Source organism: Apteryx rowi, unplaced genomic scaffold (assembly GCF_003343035.1).
Source record: "Apteryx rowi isolate R43461 unplaced genomic scaffold, aptRow1 scaffold_0, whole genome shotgun sequence".
NCBI classification, from domain to species: Eukaryota; Metazoa; Chordata; class Aves; order Apterygiformes; family Apterygidae; genus Apteryx; species Apteryx rowi.
In genome coordinates, this window is record NW_020447195.1 from 12,558,603 (window position 1) to 12,579,935 (window position 21,333).

A 21,333-nucleotide genomic window follows, 5' to 3' on the forward strand; every position below is an offset into this window, starting at 1 on the left:
GAAGGCGGCGCCGGAGCCCCCGCCCCGCGCCGCCGAGTCCGCGCTAGGGCCAGGCCAAGCCGAAGCCGGCAGGGCGCAGGCTGGCAGCTGGACGCAGGAAGGGCACAGAGGCGGTGGGTGCCACAGCAGTGCTAATGGTTATTATTTAACTCATACAAAAGTTGTACAGTGATGAGACAGGCGCTTGTGCCCGGCCCCGCCCCGACGGCACGGCCAGGGCGCCGCTACGAGGGGGCAGGGACCAGTCCTGGGGCTGGCCGGGCACCCAAGCGGTGCTCGAGCCGGCAGTGCCTGCAGCAGGCCCCACGCAAGCAACGGCAGTGCCAGTGTCACATTGCAGGGTCTGAGGGTGCCTGGAGTGGCCCACACCACTCAGCCTGCATCACCCGTAGTGATACACAAAGTCATAGCTGCTTGGCTCTTTAGGGATAGGGGGTGGTGCTTCAGGGATCTGGATATTCTCCAAGTCCAGGAGTCTCAACTTCATTTCCATGCTCAGCAATGTGTCCAGGTCACTCTTGGTCAGCTCACTGGACATGTCCTTCCCCAAGAGCGCATTAAGCCCATCAATCCAGATACAGTACTGTGGAGAAGAAGGATAATTCACAGCTCCAGGCATAAACCATAGGTTATATTGAATTTTTCCATCCATGCAACATATAGAAATACTTCGATACAGCTCCAAAATAGGTAACATAGGAGGGAGTTAACCTAAGGGGGGGGGGGGGAAGAACAGTGCCCACAGAAATTTCCAATGGAAGTTAGAAACCTAGAGGTAAGCATGACCCAGGCCTCCAGCGAAAGGGCCAGGAGTTTGTATTGTGGCAAAACAGCAGAAAAGGCAAAACAATTTTAGGCTATTTTCCCCTCATAGAATAGGGAAGAGTGAACAACCAACTTTATAGGAAAAAAAAAACTAGCAGCCCAGTCCAAGGGAAATTAGTGTAGGAATTTGTTAAAACAGAAGCATAACTGAGAAAAAGGAAGAGTCACACAAAGCACCAGCAACAATTTTTAAGAAAGAAACTGGTGGAAGACATCCTGCTCGAGCCTTTAATGAGAAGCAACTGATCCTTCTTAGTCTCCAAGTACACTGTTAATTGCTTTACAGTCTACTGCTCAACCGCCATCTTTCTTACCTCATATTTATTAGGTGCAATGAAGTTCAAGGTCTCATCAGGGTCGTATAATATCGAGAAGGCCAATTCTAACACTTCCTGAATGGAAAAGAATCTTTCACTCATTGACTGAACAAAGCATCACAGCACCTTCTGCCYACTAACCCAACAAGAGCAGTCACCTAGCTGCAGCTCAGTGCACTTTCCCAAATCAGTATTCTGAGCAGCTCTGAGTGGCCTACAGCATAACAGGGCTATGCTCACAGTACCTACCAATTGCAGACTAGCACTGGGAAAAGTCCCAGATACGAGATTTTTTGTAAACAATACACACGAGAAGTTGCAATGCGGAAGACTGTGGCTTGCTTCCACTGTTTTCAACAGTATAGTGTTAGGCATTATTTGTAGGCAAAAAGGGAGCAATTACCTTGTTCTGTTTCAATGCACTTTTCTCCTTCATATGTGGACAATCCTTCCCTGTGACAATGGCTTTGATGTCTGCAACTGGAACTAGCAGTGAAAAAGTAAGTGTCACAAACAGGAAATCCTAACCAGGAAGGGACAGAACTCGCTTTGTCTTTTCAAGTATTGTCCCTGGTTTTGCCCATTACTGGAGTTTTACAAAACATTACCAGTAACACAGTTGGCTGTTATAAGGAATACCGAGCAATTGCCAAGACTCACAAATGATTTATGCAATTATCAAAAAGTGATCTTATCCCAGTTCTGGCTTCAGCCACTTCCTCTCTGGGATTGGTACTAGTAACAGCCTCTAGATGGCAGAGCAAAGAACACCACGGTGTGCTCACAGCAGTAATCTGGACTTACTTTTTTCCTGTAGTGATTCAAAGGTCACTTCCCCCTGAGCGTTATCTTCCAGATCTCCATAGTGTAGCACCTTGTGATTCAGAGCCAGGCGACAATACCAAAATCTTTCTGGAACATATAAAAGTAGCGCAAGCTGAACAAGATCATTCACATAAGGTCTTATAGCCACTGTATTATAGTCTCCAGATCCAATCCTTCCATTTCCCTGACTCCTCAGCATTGCTTCCTATTCATGAGGGGATGGCTGTATTCCTAAAAGTGCACACCTGTTGCATCCCAAACCACTGGCTGGTATAGCCAGCCAAGGTAACCAGCTTCCCTTTCTAGCAACATGTCAGCTGACAGGTTAATTCACCAGGCCTTATTTGCCTTCAGTTCTTCACACAAACAACTACCGAAGACAGTGTCACCTCACCTTGTCTTCTGCGATTTCCAATTTTTCGAAAGCTACTCCCCTCACAGAGCCTGTTCAGGCGCTGCTGCTTTATCAGCTCCAAGATCTCAGGCTGGATTTTCTCTCTCAGCTCCCTGGCAATCAAAAATGGAAGAGTAAGCAGGAATGGGAGATCACAGCATGGAAGGCAATTGTGCCCATTAGGCACTTACACAATGGGTGGTGACTGGAAGTCATCCTGGCTCATTCTCTCAGACTGGCGTAATCGCAGAATCTCAGAGTAGCTCAGGCTGCGCAGTTTGCTCTTGAACTGGTCCAAGGAGTTGGGTTTGGAGGGGAGAGCCCGTGTGATCTGTTCCCTCACAACCTGCATAACCTAAAGAGGTTGGACAGGGACAAAAGCAAGTCACATTCTTCCTGTTTAATGGAAGAAGAGAATCACTCCAGAGCTCAGTAGGTGACCTCAAAGAACAGGCAAGAAATGACTGTGGCCAGGAATGTCAACCTACTGATGACTTTGAAGACCTGGAAGAACAAAAAATGACCAGAGGTCATACCAAATAAAGGTGGACCACCCTCCTTTACAGCTCCAGTCAGTATTCTGTCATACCTTTTGCCCCTTACTCTTTACAAAGTGAACACATGCTGTTCAGTAAAAGGTTCTGCCCAGACACCTCTCCTTACTCCGACCTTATTAAAATCTTCTGCTGTCGCCCTCATTTCTTTCCAGGTCTTGTTCAGCAGCTGGATGCAGATGGCAAACAGCTCCTCAAATGCACGGTCATGGGTGAAAAACATGGGGTGATAGTCATTCCGGCCTTCATTGGCTTCAGGAAGAAAGAGAAACCACAGCCATCAGAGCAAATAGCACAAGAGCTACTAAGAATAACTAAACCCACTGCAGTGACAAGAAGATGATGGCRTACAAGAGCACTAACTCAAAGAGACGAAGACAGTTCAGTGCTTTGTCTCCCCACAGACAGTCCATGCTGGGAATGGCAACTATCCCCAGTCTTCACCATGCGAGCCTCTCCTACAGATAAACACTTTTCAGACTATCCCCCAAACGACTGCTTGCAGTTGTTCTGTGCTTTCCTCTGGTAGTACTTCTTATCATGGCTAAGTGTCTCAGAATGCTGCTTTGAGGCTGTCAGAGCTATTTAACTTTTCTCAAGTTCTTGACAATTTCTAGAGTGTTTTTCATACAGTGCCCTGTTGAAGCTTCAGGAGAGGGCCTTCCACTTGCCTCAGATTTTAGGAAAAGCAAAGTCTACACAATGACATTTCTTACTTCAATACTGATACTACCAGCGGCACACTGACAGTGCAACTCCAAGCTCCCCATCCTTACAAGGCAGAAGTGAGACTGACTTACAAATGCTTGTGAATCTTAGGCAGCCTGTAAGCTACTTCAGGAAGCATCAGCCCAACAACTTGGGAAGCTGGGAGTAAGAAGTGCTACTTACGGAGTTCCCCAACTTGCAGAATCTCACAAAGCATTCTGGTAAGCTCAATGGCGCTGCGCCCAAAAGGACACTCATGCTTATCTTCTCGACTGCTGTTCTCCAGAACAATCTACAGGAAGAGGATGCAACACACAGCCAGAGATGCTGAGGTGTTAATATCCGCAAAAAGTAGCAGCTTCACTTACCCTGATATAGGTGTCCTGATGAAATTTGGCTAAGTAGAGCATGTTGTCCAATGCCAACATCCCTGGAGGCGTCTGAGTAAAATCCATTGCTGGATTGATGTGATTCTGTGAAAAGAACATGCAGAAATAACCCAAACCAGTTAGTCTCAAGAAATGGTGAGAGAAGCTTTTCCGAATGAATCTTACATCTGCCTGTCCCCCAAGCACTCCTTAACATCTATCCAAGTTGTAGACTTGATACCTGCTGACAACACTATCCAAACTTTCTGGAAGATAGGCTGATTCTGAGTTCCTCATAGAATAGTTGTGCGTGATACATAAATACCTCCAGAGAACGTGCCTAATGAGCCCTGGGATTTAACCAAATAGCAAGTTCACAATAATGTCCCCTGGAGTTTTGAAACTCAGCCATAGAAGTATGGTGAAGCAAACAGCTGCTTCAGTTCCTGTTTTCCCACCATTCTGATGGAGATTCCTTAGTTTGCCTTTACATGCTCTAAAGCCAGCACTCTCTCTAGATGCATACAGTGAATCCCAGCATCTTGTAGTCCTTGGTGTACATAGCTTTGCGTTTTTCTGTTCCACTGCCAGGGACAGTGTTGCTGTCAGACTCTGCATCAAATGCGATTCTTCTCAGCTCAAATATGATGTCTCGCTGTGCCTGAGGGACAGAAGGCAGGAAAATAGTAACGTGAGCAATTGCTAGGGTGGTATTTTCACATAATGTACAGTCCCATCTCTCCTCAGAGCTCACACAGTGAACACAGACAGGTGCCAAAGGTCAAGGTAACCTTTATGCAAGAAGCAACAATCTATTTGAAAAAGGCAAGTTTCAACACATTGGATTGCCCCAAGTTTAGCTAAAGACAATTTATAGGCATTCAGATATTGCTAAGGTATTCCTCATTCAACACTAAATAAATCAAAGAACTGATTAACAGACACCTTAAAAAGTGTCCAGCTTCCTTGCACACTGCATCAGCAAATGCATGGGATAAAAGGATTTGCCTTCCATAGAAGTGGAGGAATCAGTTTGATAGTTGGTATCACATTAGTCAAGTAAGGATGTGCCTTCCAGTGACCACTTATAGCCCTGAAAAGCTCTACAGCATACAGCAAGATAGTGATGAGAACATCTGAATCTCAAAGATGACAGCGCAAGGGGTGGTTTTGAAACTTTATAGCACCATCTACTGCAAATTCTGTGGAGCTAAGCAACTCAGGAATCAGGCCCCTTGTACCTCCTATTCCATCAGATCTTACTCAGCTCTAATAGTGACCTGATCATTGGGGTCCATCTTGGTCATCATTCTCTCTTCCAGGAGATTAAAGGTCAGGACCTGYAGCACGTACAGCTGATGTGCCATTTCTGTTTTAATTGGGCGGTTTCCTCTGATCACATGCTGCAAAAATAAAGGATAGGGGAGGACTGAAGAGACTACAAATAGACACTGAGAAGTTAGCTGTAGGCATATGTCAGGCAACATGTACATCTCGTATATGAAAATTCAGCTGTTTAACCTCCATATTCCATCAGAAGCATAATGATACACTCTGTAACATCAGGAAGAAGCATGCTGTTAATGCACTTTTGAACAAGCAGCTCCAGTTCCACCCTTGAAATATTTACTCTTCTGGAAGTGCCCTGAGGGCAGCAGGATTTACACTTTACGCAAGTGAGACCTCTACTAAGAAAACATTAGGAAGCTCTCTGTCATTTCATACTCACATTCAGGATTATAGATCTCAGGTGCTTCTGGGCAAATGCATTAGCCATTTCCTGTTGGGGATTTAGAGATGAAATCAACATGAGTGAAATATAAACAAAATACCTACATCATGCAGAAAGGAGAGGAAGAATGAAGCCTATGAGCTGGAGACAGTGCTGGCACATGGTAAATTGCTTCTACTACAGATGGTCTGTAGCATGGGRGTTTCACAAAAAAGCAAGCATCAAGTTGGGATGCAAGGGTCATCTTTACCATGGCATAACTCATGGATGGCTGTCCTACAAAACAACATTAGCATGGAAGAAAGCACTAGAGTAGTCTTAGAAAACAAGAAAGCCTGGCCTAGTACTGTACATCTAATGATACTTCAGTATCAGGAGATACTGCAGCAGGGAGTGTACTGTGTGTTACCCAGAAAGTCTGGCAGCTGCAATAGGTTTTTGCAATGAGTATTCCATAGTAAAAAGAGGGCCCAAGCTTTCTGCACCTAGGTATACACCCAAGGTAACATGGACCAGAGGGGACAGTTCTCCCTGACCCCCTTCAAAACACTTCCTCTGAAGTTCACRCTTCCTTTGTCTCAGTTCCTAAACAGACGTTTAAAAGTCAGTTTAARGACAATTTGCAGAAACATTTCAGGTTACAAAAATAAAGGGTAAATAATTTTCACGATTAAAGGAAAACTTCCAGGAAAGCTTCTGGTTACTACCTTTACTGAATGGCTTCCTTGCCCAGATGAAGCGTATTTCCCAGTCATCAAGTCATGATGACAAATAGATTTAAGTATCTGATGCAAGCCTTCAGCTCTCAGACCAGTTGCACATGCACCTGCAAAATCTAACCTGTGCTTTTCTCATTAAGTCTTGAAGATGTGTTTTTTAAAATATCAACAATCTCATTACGCCTGCTAGTAGAGCAGCTCAAGAACTAATGGCAAGATGGACTATTATCAGAAGTTTGCTGCTACAAGCAAAACCATTGAGGAAGGAAAATCTGTTGGGTGATATGTCATCTGGAAGAAGTCCAAAAGAACTGTCAGTTTGAGATCTCTTCATATTCCTRTCCTGTGTAGACTGAGAATTGGAAGATGATGTGCAGTCTTAGACAATTGTACCCAATCAGCTGTCCAATCTGAGCAGTTCAAGACTTTTCAAATTGTTCATATCAACCCTTTTCTTGACAGGCCGCATAAGGAGTATGGTAAAATGCATATATTAGCTTCACTCTGAGTCCACATTATCGCTCTTTTTGGTAACATATTGCTCAAGGCAGGAACCTCCTAAAACAGAAGAGTGATATACTGGCTGATAGCCAAGCCATAGTRGCTGCAAGTTCAGCAGTGCTCATGTGTTACATACTATCAAAATGAGTCAGTCCTTGGGTGGAAGGTATCCAAGAAGCATCTAAATGAAGTAGGAAGTGGTTTCAGAGGTAATACACTGCCCTCTGAGTTATTATTGTTTACTATTATTCAAAAAAGGTACTACTGTATTAGAATAAGACCTGCTGTTAGAATTTGTTCATGCATGCAACAAAAAATCCTTGCTCTACAGAAATTAGTTTGTACATGGGATGAAGTAACAGGTGATGAAACAGATAAACAGCAGGAAAGACAAAGACAATTAAACAATCTTGAATAGCTTAGTAAGAAGCATGACCACACACACGGCCTAACCACCGTCAAGACATCTATGTTGTGCTGAGACTCCAGCACTGCCCACTTTGCTGCTGGACAGGATCTTGTGCATTGTGTGCAAGGGACGGGGGGAGTGAAAGATCCCTTGCAATTTGATTTTTGTATGAAGTTTAGTATCTTAGCCAAATTACTAACAGAGGAGTACATTCTTCCTCAATGGGATGTGTTAAGCATATCTGTTAATTTTAGAAATTATGGAACATTTATTAAGACCATAGTTTCCACCTATGTAAAGACTACATCCTTGGCAAAAATGGAGTAGTCTCTGCACTGTCCAAGAAATCTACAAAATGCAACAGAACCTCAGAGACAGAAGATTCCAAATCAACCTATTAACATCACAGGTGATTTCCCTTGGAGGCGAAAAACATTCTTACGGTACAATACCCATGAAAGAGAGGTCACAAGTCAGGCAGAATGTATGCTGTAGTCCCAAGACTATCAGCACTAAGTTCTGTGACTGCTCTTCACAAACATCTCTGCCATTGCAAGGGCCTAGCTGCATATGAAACTAACCTTAAGGCAAGTTAGATTTGTGGTGCAAACTCACGCTTTAGTAAGTTTAAAGTGACCCAGACTGTTACAGATCTGGTTCCAGTTTTAAAATTAGTTTACTTGATCAGCTTTGTAGTTTCTAAAGTTTCCAAAGTTTAAGCAAGCCTTTTATGAATAATCTTTAATATCTTGTGTGCATAAGTTACTCAGATTTCTCCTGCTACTGAATCTTCTCTCCCTTCCCCGTTCTCCCCCCTCCCCCCCCAAATCTGAGTGCATCACCAGTAGCCCCCCCCTCCCCCTTTTCCCTAGACTCATCCATTATCTGAAGCCTGTATGCATCATCTCTGGGGTACAAGGAGGCATAACTGGAGAAAAGCTATCATGCCTACAGTTATGCATGACCAGCCCCCGGGCTTGGGTTACTTACAGTGATGGGCAGGTCTAGCGGGTTAAGGAGCTTGTCCTGCTGGCAGAAAGCAAAAAAGGCACAAAGAGAAGCAGACAGGATTTAGCTCAGAGTCCAGAAAAAAAAGCACARAGGGGGCACTAGAGAAGAAAGGCTTAACACAGCAAAGCTACACAATACAGACATACGCACATCTTGCATGTAGCTGAGATCTCTGGGGTTTCCTCAGAGTAGGACAGGTGGTTTATTTCTCACATTTGCAGCAGGGACATCCCCATAGGACTCAAGAAAGGTCCTTTCTTTTGTTTGGTAAGTACATACAACGCCAAGGGCACTACCCACAGCCTCCCTCTGCCTTGTGCTAATCTCCCGTGGAAAATTTGGGGGGTTTTTTGTTTGGTTGGTTGGTTGGGGGGGGGGGGTTGTTGTTTTTTCCACAGAAGAATTCTGTGCTGGGTACAGGATTACCTTCTGTCTCCCCAGACCTTTCGTATTTCCTCCTGGGCATCTCCTCACCACTGATGTGCTGTTCCAGTACACATTATCAATTGGATGGCCTTTTTTCTTCAGTGCTGCCACACTGAAACAGCATTTAAGCACTTGGCAAGGTCTGAGATCTGCCCTGCCCAGACAACACGATTTCTGAGACAAAGTAAGCAGCCAGCCAATAACCATTATTGAGGTTTAATGTTAAGAAGAAAGTACAGACCTGCCTCTTGTCCTCTGGTGCCTTCAAAAACAGGGCGTTGATCAGGGCAATGGCATATGTCTGAATCTCTTGGTTTGAACTGCAGAAACAAAAATGAGAGGGAGATCAGACATAAGAACAGAAGAGACAGTACCAAGCATTACAGCCTACTACTTTGCCTGCACTGTAAGAACATTTACTACAGCTGTCTTGTGTTTCAAAGGACATGTAGGATCCAGGTAATCTACCTTGATGTCATTCAACCCTTCAAGACAGATACAAAGAGCTGAYAGAGAAATCGCTGTCTGATAGCTACATTATTCAGAGGTGTGTTTTAAATGTAAAAGGATGTATTTTCAAATTGACAGAGATTCATGACATTGATTTAGATCACACCACTCGTGGTGGGTGGACACTCACACTTGCAGATGAGAGATGAGCTGCCCCACGGTGATCTCCTCTGCTATCTTCTGATACAGAGTCTGACTATTCAACACCATGCTTTCTAGGATGGCTAGGGATCGCTGGAGGATGGAGACATCTACCATAGGCTGACTCACATACCCTGCAATCTAAAACCACATGAACCAGCAGGTCAGCTGACACCCATCCAGGAAACCTTGTGTGAGTTTCAGCTAAGGGAGACAGGGCTCAGAAAGCTGGGATGAAGTCTTTAGAGCACGCTGTGCTCTCAGAGTCATCTTGCTGTTCCTGAAATCTGCATTAAAGCATAAAATGAAACAGCACCTCCTCCCTCCCTTTTCCCAAACTCACCTGTTTGATGAAGGTTATTGAGACCATGTCCCAGGAGACAATGCCATGGTCCATGAGCTCCAAGAAGGCAGTCAAGGTGAATGCCAACATCTCACTGTAACTGAGAAAATGAAGAATGCAGTTACAAGAGATCTGCACACAGAAAAAGCACAGAAAAAGCTCATCCAACCCGAATAACCTGGGCAAGAGAAAAATATCACCACCTTCTCCTAATAAAACAGACTACAATTTGGCAGCTGGGGAAGCAATAAAGTATCTCCATTTATGCAGACACTCCTATTACCTTGTGGAATCATATCTTATTTTTATTGATTACAAACATTAATTAAAAGTAGCCCTGAGTCCAGCCACCAGAGACTGACAACCATCTGGATCAGTCAGAGGAATAACAACAGAAGAAGCAATACAATATTTATTCCTGAGCAGTGCACAGTACCACTACTCAAATTCAGCACTTTCATGGGAGGAAAAAACAAACACAAAAACAAGATGTTCAGTACAGTGACATTCGGTTAAAAACAACAACAAAAGAAAACCTTGAAAACAAGAAAGCCTCTTAAAATGATCAACTGAAAATTTAGACCATCTGCAAGTGCTATTTTTTTTTAAACAATCTTTGTATTTGAGCTCCAGAGTAAATTTATAATCACAAAACAAGCAAAAAATCTTTGAAAAGGATAACCCCTCCACACACACAAACCAAACAAACGTGTTCCAACACTGGAGAAAAAAAATCAAGCAAAATGAAGTGTCATTCTGCAAATACAGGGATCTGGGTTCAAACAAAACTCCAGAACAGATGAACCGTGGAAAACCTAACACAGAATCAGAACAGAGCAGGATAAAGTCTGTGAAATGCAATGAAAACATGTTAGTTGCTAATTTATCAAAATAGGAGAGTCATGTATGTTGCAGCAACAAATTATCAAAACTTTAAAAGGGCTTTCAGTGAAGATAATATCAGAAAAGCCAAGTGAATGATTTGCATCAGTGTTCACCATAAACGTCCTTAGGGAAATTTCCAAATCAGAGTTGAATTTTTTTTTCCTCCTCTCTCCTTTAAGAGGTAGAAAAGTCTTCAAATCTGTCATTTTAACATCACTATAAGATATTTTAGAACAATTCATTATTAAGAAAAATAAATTTCCAGGACCAGATGATATTTACCCAAGAATTCCAAAGAAACTAAAACATACCATTGTTAAACTACTAACTGTATTGTATAGAAAGTGGCAAATATAATGCCAATTTTTAAAGAGGACACCAGGGGGAATCTGAAGTAGTACATATCAGAAATTCTGGCACTTGTAACCAGAAAGATACGTGGAAACCATAATAAAAGAATAATACTACTAAAAAGAGGAAGACGTGTCTAACAGTGAAGAACTGCCACAGCTTTTGCAGAGGGAAGTTATGTTTCACATACATATTAAAGCTCTCTGAACAAATCAATGAGGACAGGATGAGAACAGTTCATATACTACTTTTGGACTTCCAAAAAGATTTTAACAAGGTGCTCCACTGATGGCTCTTAACTCCCCCCTCCCCCACTGTTAAAGGGTAAAAGGCAAAGCCCTTTCTTGGATTAATAGATAATTAAAAGATAAGAAACAAAACAGTACAAGTTAAACAGGTAGGTTTCAAACTGACGAAGAGTAACAAGCAAATTACCTCACAACTGCACAGTAGTACTAGAAAGAGCTACTGGGAAGGATGGAAAGAAAGATTAGTGCTCTGGAATGGCTTCCACAGAACAGAGTCTTAACAGACTATGACTCTTTGGCTTAGAAGAGACATGACTAAGGGCTGATATGAGAGAGATTATATGGTACGGAGAAGACATATAGAGAACATTTACAATTTCTCATAACAAAATACACAGAGGGAACCAAATGAATGTTAGGCAACATGTTTAAAATAAAGGAAGTATTTTTTCCCATATAGCACAAGGAACTGTGGAACTTTATTTCCACACAGTACTGTAGAGGTCAAAAGCATAAATGGATTTTAAAAAGATATCCAGAAATTCATGGAAGAGATGCCCAAAGGTTCTTAAAACAGAGAGATACAATTTCTGGTCAGGAAACCCAAAAGCTGAAAACTGCTGGAAGCTGGAGACTATAAAGCGATACGTTCCCTGCTACACTTTCCTTAGCCCTTTCCATTTCTTGAGATAAACAGACCTTCGGCGTGGCCCAGTATGGTAATTTTTTTCATGACGCAGGTCAGAAAGTGCTGATCACCTATATGAGAGCCAGCAACTTACGTTTGCTGTTGATTGGCACATACACGCCACCAGTTCTACAGGAGTGCTTTTGCATGTAATTGCATGTGGGTTTTCCATAGGCTACCTTCTCACTTAGACCACAGATAGTAACTCTGCTCTGGGAGATTATGAGCACAAGAAAGGTAATAAAAGTCACCTAAAATATCAAAGTGACCTTTCAACACAAGTTTCACAAATCACAACTTCTTCCCTTTTCCTTCCTGAGATTTAGTAAAAGACTAGAAAGCCTTTGTCTCAATTACTACATTTGCTGTGAGGTTAGTTGCTTAATGCCACTTTAGCAAGAAATATTAGACCCTTATTGAGGCCCTATTCCATTAGCCCAATAGCCCTGTCCCAGAGTCCTGGAATATAGAAAACTTACTGGGACAGAAGCTTGGTCCCACTCTCCACAAGCCGTGTCAGCACTGTAATCCCTTCCATGTTGATGAACTCTGTGGCAAAGGTCACATCTGCTGAAAGTTTAGCCAGTTCCTTCATGGCATCCAGTCGGGCTTCCATACTGTGCGACTGGATCCTCTCCATCAGTTGGCGGGCTGCCCTAGACTGGGAAGAAACAGGGATGCTGCCTGTTACAGACTAGTCGCCCACAGGCTGAGTTCTGCCAGCAGTAGCAGCATTCTGTCAGGAGTCCTTGGATGGGCAGAGAGAACACACAGTCTAGAGAGATACCAGAATCAACAGGGTAAGTAGCAGCAGTCTGCAAGCCTAAGATGGACTAAAAAAATGCTACCCTTGGCAACAGCTACAGCTGACCAGCAGGTGAGTCAAATGTTATTTTACACGGTAGGGTAAATACTTATTCCATCTTGGTAAGCTGAGTGGAGGTAGATATAGAAAGCTAGAATGAGACCACTACAGAAACAGGATGTTAAAACAATCTGTCTTAGATTCAAAGAGAACTGCAAGGTCATTTTGTGTAACCACATCACATCCTGTAAGATTTCTCAGAAAGAGATCAGCGATACCCTCTCAATCATCTCTTGCCCAGATAACTTCTTCCTGTTCTATTTACTCTCACTCCATCAGCTTCAACAAAAAAAATAAAAGTCCTCCATTCCCAACTATGCATCATGACATTTGCCTAAAAAGCTTTAAGAATTTCAATGAAGGTAGCTGCAGCAAGTCTGCAGAGGACAACTGGTTGAAGACACAACAGCAATAATTCACTCCACTGGATCAAATTCATCTATTATTTTTCTTTCTGCAGTAAGGCACCAGTACTGTTGCTTTCCAATTCATAATAACTACACTTATCATGAGAATGTGTCTGTCAGGTGCTTTGCAACATGCTAACCTAGGAGATGCAATAAAAACGCAGAAAGGATTTATTTACAGAAAGTCCTATGAAAGGGCAGAGTGTTGAAAGAAAAGATACGTGCCACAACCAGGAAGAAAAACAAGAGCATGCATCTCACTGTGTAGATCAGCCCACAACAAAGGTGAGCCCCCTACAGTTTGGGGAGAGGGAGGAGGAAAGACTGAGAGGCAAGAAAGCGCCTGTTATAGTAGGACAGCTACTGAGAAAGAGAGATGTGAGGAAGCATTTACCGGGGAGACTGCCAGCTGCAGGATAGTTCCATTCTTGATGTCACAGCGAGTCTGAAAGAAAAACAAACTTTAAGCTACAGCAAAGCGGGAAAAAGGAATGCAGCTGCATCTACAGTGCACACTTGTATGCATGAGTAAAGGGGTTTCTATACCACACAACCCTGCTGAGGGTATTGAATCAAGCCACTAAGTTCTTGCACCCATGGGCAAGCAAAGGGAGAAGTGCAAAGCCTCCTCAGTTGAATGACACTTTTTAAAAGTCTGAATACTTTTGATAGGAGAGACGCTGCCCCTTAAGGAGTGGGGACAGTATTACTCTACGACACTAATCCAGGGAATCCTCCACTCTTGCCCAGAACATGAGCAAGTTTCTGCCCCTCACACTGACCTGCTCTGTGATGTACAGCTGAGGCCCATCAGCATACCGTAAGGTGTAGTATTCAGGGTTTGGCAGCGACCACCTGGCAAAGGAAAAGGATACACGAGTTCTCCTCTTTCTTCTGTCTCTCAGTAAGGAATAGGAGCTTGATCCCAGGAGGGTAGAAAGAACAAGTGAAGCCTCTGCACTGGAAACTAGGGCACCAATGATGAGAGAAAAACTTCCTCTCAGGGAGAACTTCAGCCTCATCTAAGTCAAGCTATGTAGAAACTCTGAAGAGGCATGTACTGCAGGAGCCTGAGGGCATACATATACACACACACTCAGAGGAGGAATAATGGTGCAAAACCCCTGTTTTCTAGGGGATCATTTTGTTCCTGATTAAACCCCGGCCCATTCCATGGCCAAAACTCAGAGGAGGCAGCATGAACCATGCTAGAAGCACACTGACAAGTAGCAGAGACTTTCCACAGTACCCCAGTAAGACTTGTGAGGGGGACAAACTTTCTCCACAAGGGCTCCCAGAGAACTAGACTCACCCATCACAGACCTCCTTGATGATGGATGCAAGAGGCCTTTTCTAGAACAGAAAGAGAGAGTCCTCAGTAACCATGTTCCTCTCAACCAGAAAGGAATATTGCTCATTTCTGTGCTCCCCACATTCCCGTATCAAGTTTGCAGGGCAGGGGAGAAACTACCTCCTCCCCCATCTGGTTACCAGATCTCACCTGATCTATTTCCAGCAGCTGGGCATTGGCTCCTGGCCACTCAACGGCTACTTTCACAATGTCTGAAGGTGGTGGCATTGCTCCAGACTACTCCGGGTGCCTTTATGACAGCATGCACTCCCACACCTGTTAAGAGAAAAGACAGTGAGCAGCTCTCTGAAAACTATTTTAATTGTTACATTGCACCTACCACCAGGCTTCAAAAGGCTACACAAAACCAGTCTGATGGTTTGCTGGACCTGCTAGGTACAGGTAAAACATCCAGTGTACCAGAGACCATGGCCTCATACTAAAACAGCACATTGTGAAGTTGTATGCCAACCTCATCTGCTAAGGAACATTTTTTGGGAACTTGTACTCACACAAGAAGGAACATAACTCTCTAATCAACAAAGCCCCATCTGCCACCCACTGTCCATACTGCCAGGTCAGCCTGGGGGACTGATAAAGCAATAGCTTCCTAGGCTCAGCTACTAACTTTATGTGAGAAAATGAATATACTGACCAGGTATCTCCCTCCACTAGAGACCTAAATATTTTTTCTCCCATGGGCTGGTGATTATTGATGTCACAATCACATTCCTCAGATTAGGCAGAGTAGCAGCAATTAGCTTTATCCCAAAAATGAAAATCCATGACAGCAGAAAAGTTAATTCAACATTTGCTGTGGAAGTCTACCTTTCACTCCTATAGCTGCCTTAAGGCACAACCTTGTGTCCAGGGTTTGGTCCCAGACAGTTGTCAGACATGCTGGTCTGTGTTTCATCTGTTAGTAAGAGGCTGGAAAGAAATGTAGTTGCTCAGCTCCATTTTAGTCCTCTCCTGGGAGGAAGAAATGGTCCTGCTCTCTCCCACAGGGCCATAGCCAGTAATCATAAGGAAGATGATCCTCCCTACCAGCAATTCTCGGGTACAAAGCCTTCAAGTTGCCAAAACTGAAATCTGACCAGCCACAAAAGAAGTTCTGTCCTTAAGGACCCTTCCTGAGACTCAATCTCCAGCACACCTTGAAGAAGATAATAAGCACCCAAAGTACAATTCGGTATCTCCTATGGGCAACACACTTCCCATTTCCCAGAATAGACATCAGCCAGTGCAGAGCAGGGACGCTGTTTCACGATTAATATATTAGCCTGATTTCTTTGATCAGCTGAGAAGAGGATGTTAAGACAGGCTAAGGCCYGATGGAAAAGCAGCAAGCTTTGGAGTTTTCCTGCAGCAAGACAAATGCCCTCTAAAGGGAAGTACAGAAGAGAAAACTTCCCATGGATCAGCAAAGACCAAGCAGCTACAGAGACACCTGGCCCAGGATTTTGGTCTACACGGCTGTCTTGAAAAAGGGCATTTTTATGAAATCAGCTGAGTCTATCACAAAAAGCGCATGTGCATGGCCAGTGTAAGATGACTATCTAGAGATGCACAGATGATCTAGAGTAATGCAGCTCATGCCTATCCCCTCCTCCTCCCTAGCAGAGACCGGTATCACTGCATGGACACATATGCAAACTCAGGTGTGCTAATGTTTCTCTGTTCTTGCACGCATGCACATACACGTGCGTGCACACCCTTGTTAAACCCTCATGAGTTTACCTTCTCACTCTGGTTAGGCAGCTTCCTCACCCACAATGTTCAGATACTCACTGCACAAACTGCAGCTCTCCTTTTTCTGGCTCCAAGTCTAGAAAGCTATCGTCTCCTGTGCAGCCTTCTGCAATAGTCACATTACAGTTACTCCTGTCTGCTGAAATTGAGGACATGGGAGTACAAGTTCAGCATTTTCTTGACAGCACCTCCTGAAAATACTCAGTGTTACCATTGCAGCAAACCTTGTCCCCCAGTCTCCACCAAATCAGATACTACCTCTCTCCAGGGAGTGCCTTCATTGTAAGGTAMTAAGCCCTTCCCCTACCAAAACAAGCATTCCCTACCATGAGAAGGCCTACTGAAGCTGCCTTGCTCAATGCACTCTATTGTCAGCATCTCTGTCTTTGCAGTTCCTGCAGGACAGAGAGAATTTGAATTCCAAAGCTATCTGGGGCTTCAGACAAACCAAAAGGGAGATCGGCATTGCATCACCGGAACACTATCTTCCTCCACTCCTACAACAGCCAGACCTGGCCCACACTACTATTCCACCCCTTGAAAAGTAACTATGTCCATGCTCAGATCATGGTGTGACACTGTAAACCATCCTACAAAAACATTCTTGCCCAGGGAAAGAGCCATGCTGCAGCACAGTTCTATTGCTCACCTTGCATCTGGCAAACCAGATTCTTATTTCACAATATTCCGACAATGCACAGCTTTCTCCTACTCACAGAGATGAATACACTCAGTGCTCCTTCTGGCCTTCTCTTTCCTTTTTATTATCAATCTTAAGAGCTGCTTAAGTTTTCATAAACCCACAAAATGACACACCTCACGTGGAAAAGTGCCAGTCAAGATGAACCACCCATAACCCCCTCAAGTTAGGTTCAACCTTGTCAGGTTCTCAAAATAATAATGTCTCCAACCTTTCAGATAAGCAGCACAGTGCAAGCTCAGGCTAATGTACCAGGTAAGAGCTGGTCTTGTGTACAAACAACACTTTGCTGCAGCAAGAGCAACAAACTCAAGAGAAACATTTCAATCAGACTGAACAGGTCTTGGGGACAACAAGAGAAAAGCACAACTATAGTGATGCGTCTTATAAAGAAAAGAAAAAAAACAAACATAAGTTAGAATCTACCAGTTACACAAACAATACCTGATATTTCACTTCCTAATCATGGAGGGAGGACAACCAAGCCATCTCCCTCTCCAGGACTCTCTCTGGATAAAAATTTTACCACCTTCATCTTTACAACAAACAGAAAAGGCTGTCCTTCAAAAAATGTGCACCGAGTAAAAATACTCCAGCTTGGACAAAATGAAGTCACACAAAGGAAGACTGCTCAGCTGAGAGCTCAGTTAGAACAGTGTTTCAAAGAACCCTGCGCAGCCAACAGAATGAGGCTGACCGACAAACAGAAAGCACGGAGCGTATGCTGTCCTGTGGAGACACTGTCTCCATACCCAGTGAGCATGTGTTAACCTACTCCTCTTTTTTAGCAAATTCTGACTATCACTGTTCCAGTCTCTTGCTCCAGGAGAAAAACATATAGGCAATTTACTCTTTGCTGAGAGAGATGTGTTAAAATGGAACAAATATATGCACAAGTGGCCTCTAAACATCCAGCTGCTGGTGCCATTTTCATACCCAGGACAATCAGCAAAAGGGACTGTACTCCTTTTTTCTACACTCACCCTGAAGCAGCTGGCTTCTTTTGTCCAAACAAAGTAAATTAGGAATTAAGACAATAAAGCATATGGAACCCAGAAGCAGAATAGCACCTTGCCCCATCGCTCAGGCAGAGCAAAGCGCTTACAGATTTGCAGTAACTAGAAAGAAAGGAGTGGACTCAGACATATTTAGAAAACTACAGCTGTCTGTACAGCACTCATTATTGGGGTTAATATTGATAGCAGGCCTACCTAGACCAGTCATCYCCAGCCTGTTCACAAGTCAATGCTCAATACCTGATACTTCTGAGGATGGAAAGAGTCTCCCAAGCATGCCACACTGCAAATGAGATGAGTCCTCTCATCCTAAACACTTTATTTTCATTAATGTCCAAGTACACTGTAATAATGAAACAAGGCAGAACCAAAAAGCCTGCTGAAGCAATGACCTCTATAGCACCAGCCCTAAGAATTGATAGCTTATCTGATCCTTTTGTCTRCTAAAGAGAGAGAAGAATCTAATAAAATGATTAATCAGTCTTCCTCACTTCCTCCTCCTGAATTACAGAAGATTTCAGACATTCATATTGCTGCTGCAGAAATAACCCAAAACAGAGGTAACTCATCAGCTAAGTCTTTACYCACACTACAGCAATTACTAGTGTACAAGAAGTATTGCAGCTTTCTATACATACCCCAAAGAAAATGCACAATTTGCATGACAGACCCAAATCTGCAGGATGTACAAGCTTTCATCCATTAAGTCTAGAAACAAACAGGTCCCAAATGGTACGTGATTTCCACTCACAGTTCTCCATTCAGCAAGTAAAGCCTGCAATAGCCCAGACTTGAAAGCCTGAGATACTGTAGCCATGTTGCATAAGCACACTATCTCCAATAACCAGACTGGTTCGCAGCAGCTGAAAAAATACTTGCTTCTTCCACAAATGAACCCGCCCATGACTAGAAACCATCTAAAACCATTCCGTATTCAAGAAACGGCAAATACATAGTGAAAGAGGCAAGGCTCAGAGATCACTTCCTTGAGTATCAAGATCTGAATCGGCAAGTCTGTTAACTAATGTACTCATAACTAATTAGCATCTGACTGATTATCACTCCTCCCTTCAGCCTCTTGCAGTATAGTCACAGTTTATTTATATTGCAGCTTATACTGCAAGTTGTTACAAAAGTCTTTCAAATAAGGAGTGTGAGTTAGAAAGAAGTCTGTACCAGAGTACAAGGAAAAATAGTGCTTCATATGCCACAACAAAAATGCCCACATTATAGGTAGAAGCCTTTACAAATCTCTAACATGCCTTCTCCCTTATGAAGAACATGCATCATTTAGGGGAGAGGAAGTGCATATTAAAACAAAAATATTGATAGTATGGAAAATTATACAGAACTATAAAATCTCCTGTTTCATTAATAAAAAGTGATGCAGAGGTTGGCCCACAGCTCCTAGAGGCAATGCACTCTACCTGAAGGCTTGGGCTAAGGTGTCCTTCAATATCCTTGCTGTTGAAAACAAAAACAAGCAAAGTTGCATTATACTACTTTCACATCTCATTAAAAAAAGCTTTCAGTTGYATACAAACTCAGAAAAATAACTCACCGTGACACATTAGACTATGTTTGCCCTGAACTTCTTCCACAAATTAACACCCTGTCATGGCTAGAAACCACGTTCCCTATTCCAGTCAGCGAACATGCACAGCAAATACACAAGTGAAAGAAACGGAGCTTGAAGACCATTTCACTGGACAGCAGTACCACAGAACAGACACCACGTGGTCCTACCAAGGAAGAGTTCAGACACTGAAACGAATTAACTAAACAGAAGAACCCAGAGAATCAGGAATTAAAAATTCAAAGAGCTAAGAAACTCATCAGGCAGCCTGTGTCAAACAATCCCTTGAAGGACCTACATAGATCAGTGACTCAGCAGAAGCTTTCCAGAAGAGTAGAATAGAGACTGGACTAAAGACACAAAGGGTACTTCAGGTCAATCTCTTAACAGGGAATTGTCTGATGAAAGTGTTCTTTGAAAAGATTTCACTGTACATCTGCAGATAGGAGAGGTGACAGATGTTAAATTTTAAATGGCATGACATTTTGCAGTGCACCACAGTGATATATCTGGTAAGACAACCATTTAGAAGCTCCTGGGAGGCAGCACAGAGGCTGCAATTCTATGCAATAATCGCTGTCAGTCACTTACTGGTCTCTCAAAGCACATCCTTCTCAGTAACAGCATGTAAGCAATTCCCAGGTTTTCACAGAGAGAGAGTAGCCAAGCTGAAATCCATCAAAGATGAATTCACTCTGCTTCTGCAGAGTGAGGTCCTTCACACAAAGCAGTGGTGTAGGGGTGGCTGCAATGCAAGAAGAAATCAGCAGGGCAGCTCATAACACACTATTCAAAAGACTCCTGAGAAGCAGCAAGCTAAAACAACTAGAGTATTTTAAATAGAATTTGCCTATTCACAAACTCAGTCGTCTTTTCATTACAGATAGAGAGCAAAGCATGCTGCACACAGAATGAAAATGAGGAGGATGAAAGAACATTCCAAGGGAAAAAAAAATGCCTAGTAGAAACCCCCAATCAACCAGTGAATAGCTACAGCTTCTGAAACCCGTGGATGAAGCAAAATGTCCTAGTCCATTCTCAACAAGTCCCCAGATGGTAGTACTAATAGAAGATGTGGTCCCCCAAACAAAAGATGGAGATGACATCAGGATGGTGACTGACTGGTCAAGCATGCAGAGAAGACAGCTTCCTCCACCGAGCGGAATGAGAGGGCAGCAAACATCAGAGTCCCATCTGAGGGCTACGCAACAGTCATCACCCTTGTCTCATAAAACCAACAAAGAGAAACATACTTCATTATTGAAATCAAAGAACTACTAGATCTAGATCCTCTGCTTTCTGGAATCCTGTGGTCCCCCAAAGGCTCTCTGCGGCTCTACTCTGGCTGTAAAACACTAAGTCTGTGACACTGGACTTCTCTTGCAACTACCAACACAGTTGGAAACAGACTGCCTCCTAGCAAAGGCAGAAATAGCCAGTAACAGGCAAAAAGAGAGAACTGTTTTTATTATTATTATTTTTAATCATTCAAGTGAACTGAAAAGAGTCTGCAACTCCAGTCGGCAACACCTGAAGCCTGAAACAAAATCCACTTTGAGGTGCTACCATAAAAATTTTCTAATGACGCACTGTTCATTTATGCTTCAGGTCCACTCGGTGTACAGGGGGAAGCGCCCAGCCCGCTCCTCAGAAGCCAAGGCAGCTGGGCAGGGCGGCCCGGGCCCGGGCCCAGGCCCAGGCCCAGGCGCCA

At 43.4% G+C, this 21,333-nt stretch overlaps 1 protein-coding gene across 3 annotated transcripts; it reads right to left on the reverse strand.

The window, feature by feature from the left end:
- Positions 1-118: 118 nt before the first annotated feature.
- On the reverse strand, positions 119-20,452 carry ELMO2 (engulfment and cell motility 2). 3 transcript variants are annotated; one of them, XM_026089465.1, is made up of 21 exons: positions 20,214-20,450; positions 14,729-14,854; positions 14,540-14,580; positions 14,010-14,082; positions 13,622-13,672; positions 12,435-12,616; positions 9,784-9,883; positions 9,430-9,581; positions 9,031-9,109; positions 5,721-5,771; positions 5,272-5,394; positions 4,518-4,652; positions 3,992-4,096; positions 3,807-3,915; positions 3,031-3,167; positions 2,553-2,716; positions 2,362-2,474; positions 1,947-2,054; positions 1,546-1,628; positions 1,140-1,217; positions 119-583 (listed from the first exon to the last, which is right to left on the reverse strand). In XM_026089465.1, the coding sequence occupies exons 2-21, from the start codon at positions 14,804-14,806 to the stop codon at positions 383-385; spliced, it is 2,163 nt and encodes a 720-aa protein (XP_025945250.1). In that variant the 5' UTR covers positions 14,807-14,854; positions 20,214-20,450; the 3' UTR covers positions 119-382. The 3 variants fall into 3 exon arrangements, with proteins under 3 accessions (XP_025945250.1, XP_025945411.1, XP_025945334.1); XM_026089549.1 differs by having other exon boundaries at positions 383-583; positions 9,784-9,877; positions 20,214-20,452; XM_026089626.1 differs by lacking the exons at positions 3,031-3,167; positions 3,807-3,915; positions 3,992-4,096; ... (10 more) ...; positions 14,729-14,854; positions 20,214-20,450 and adding an exon at positions 2,951-3,008.
- Positions 20,453-21,333: the final 881 nt, after the last annotated feature.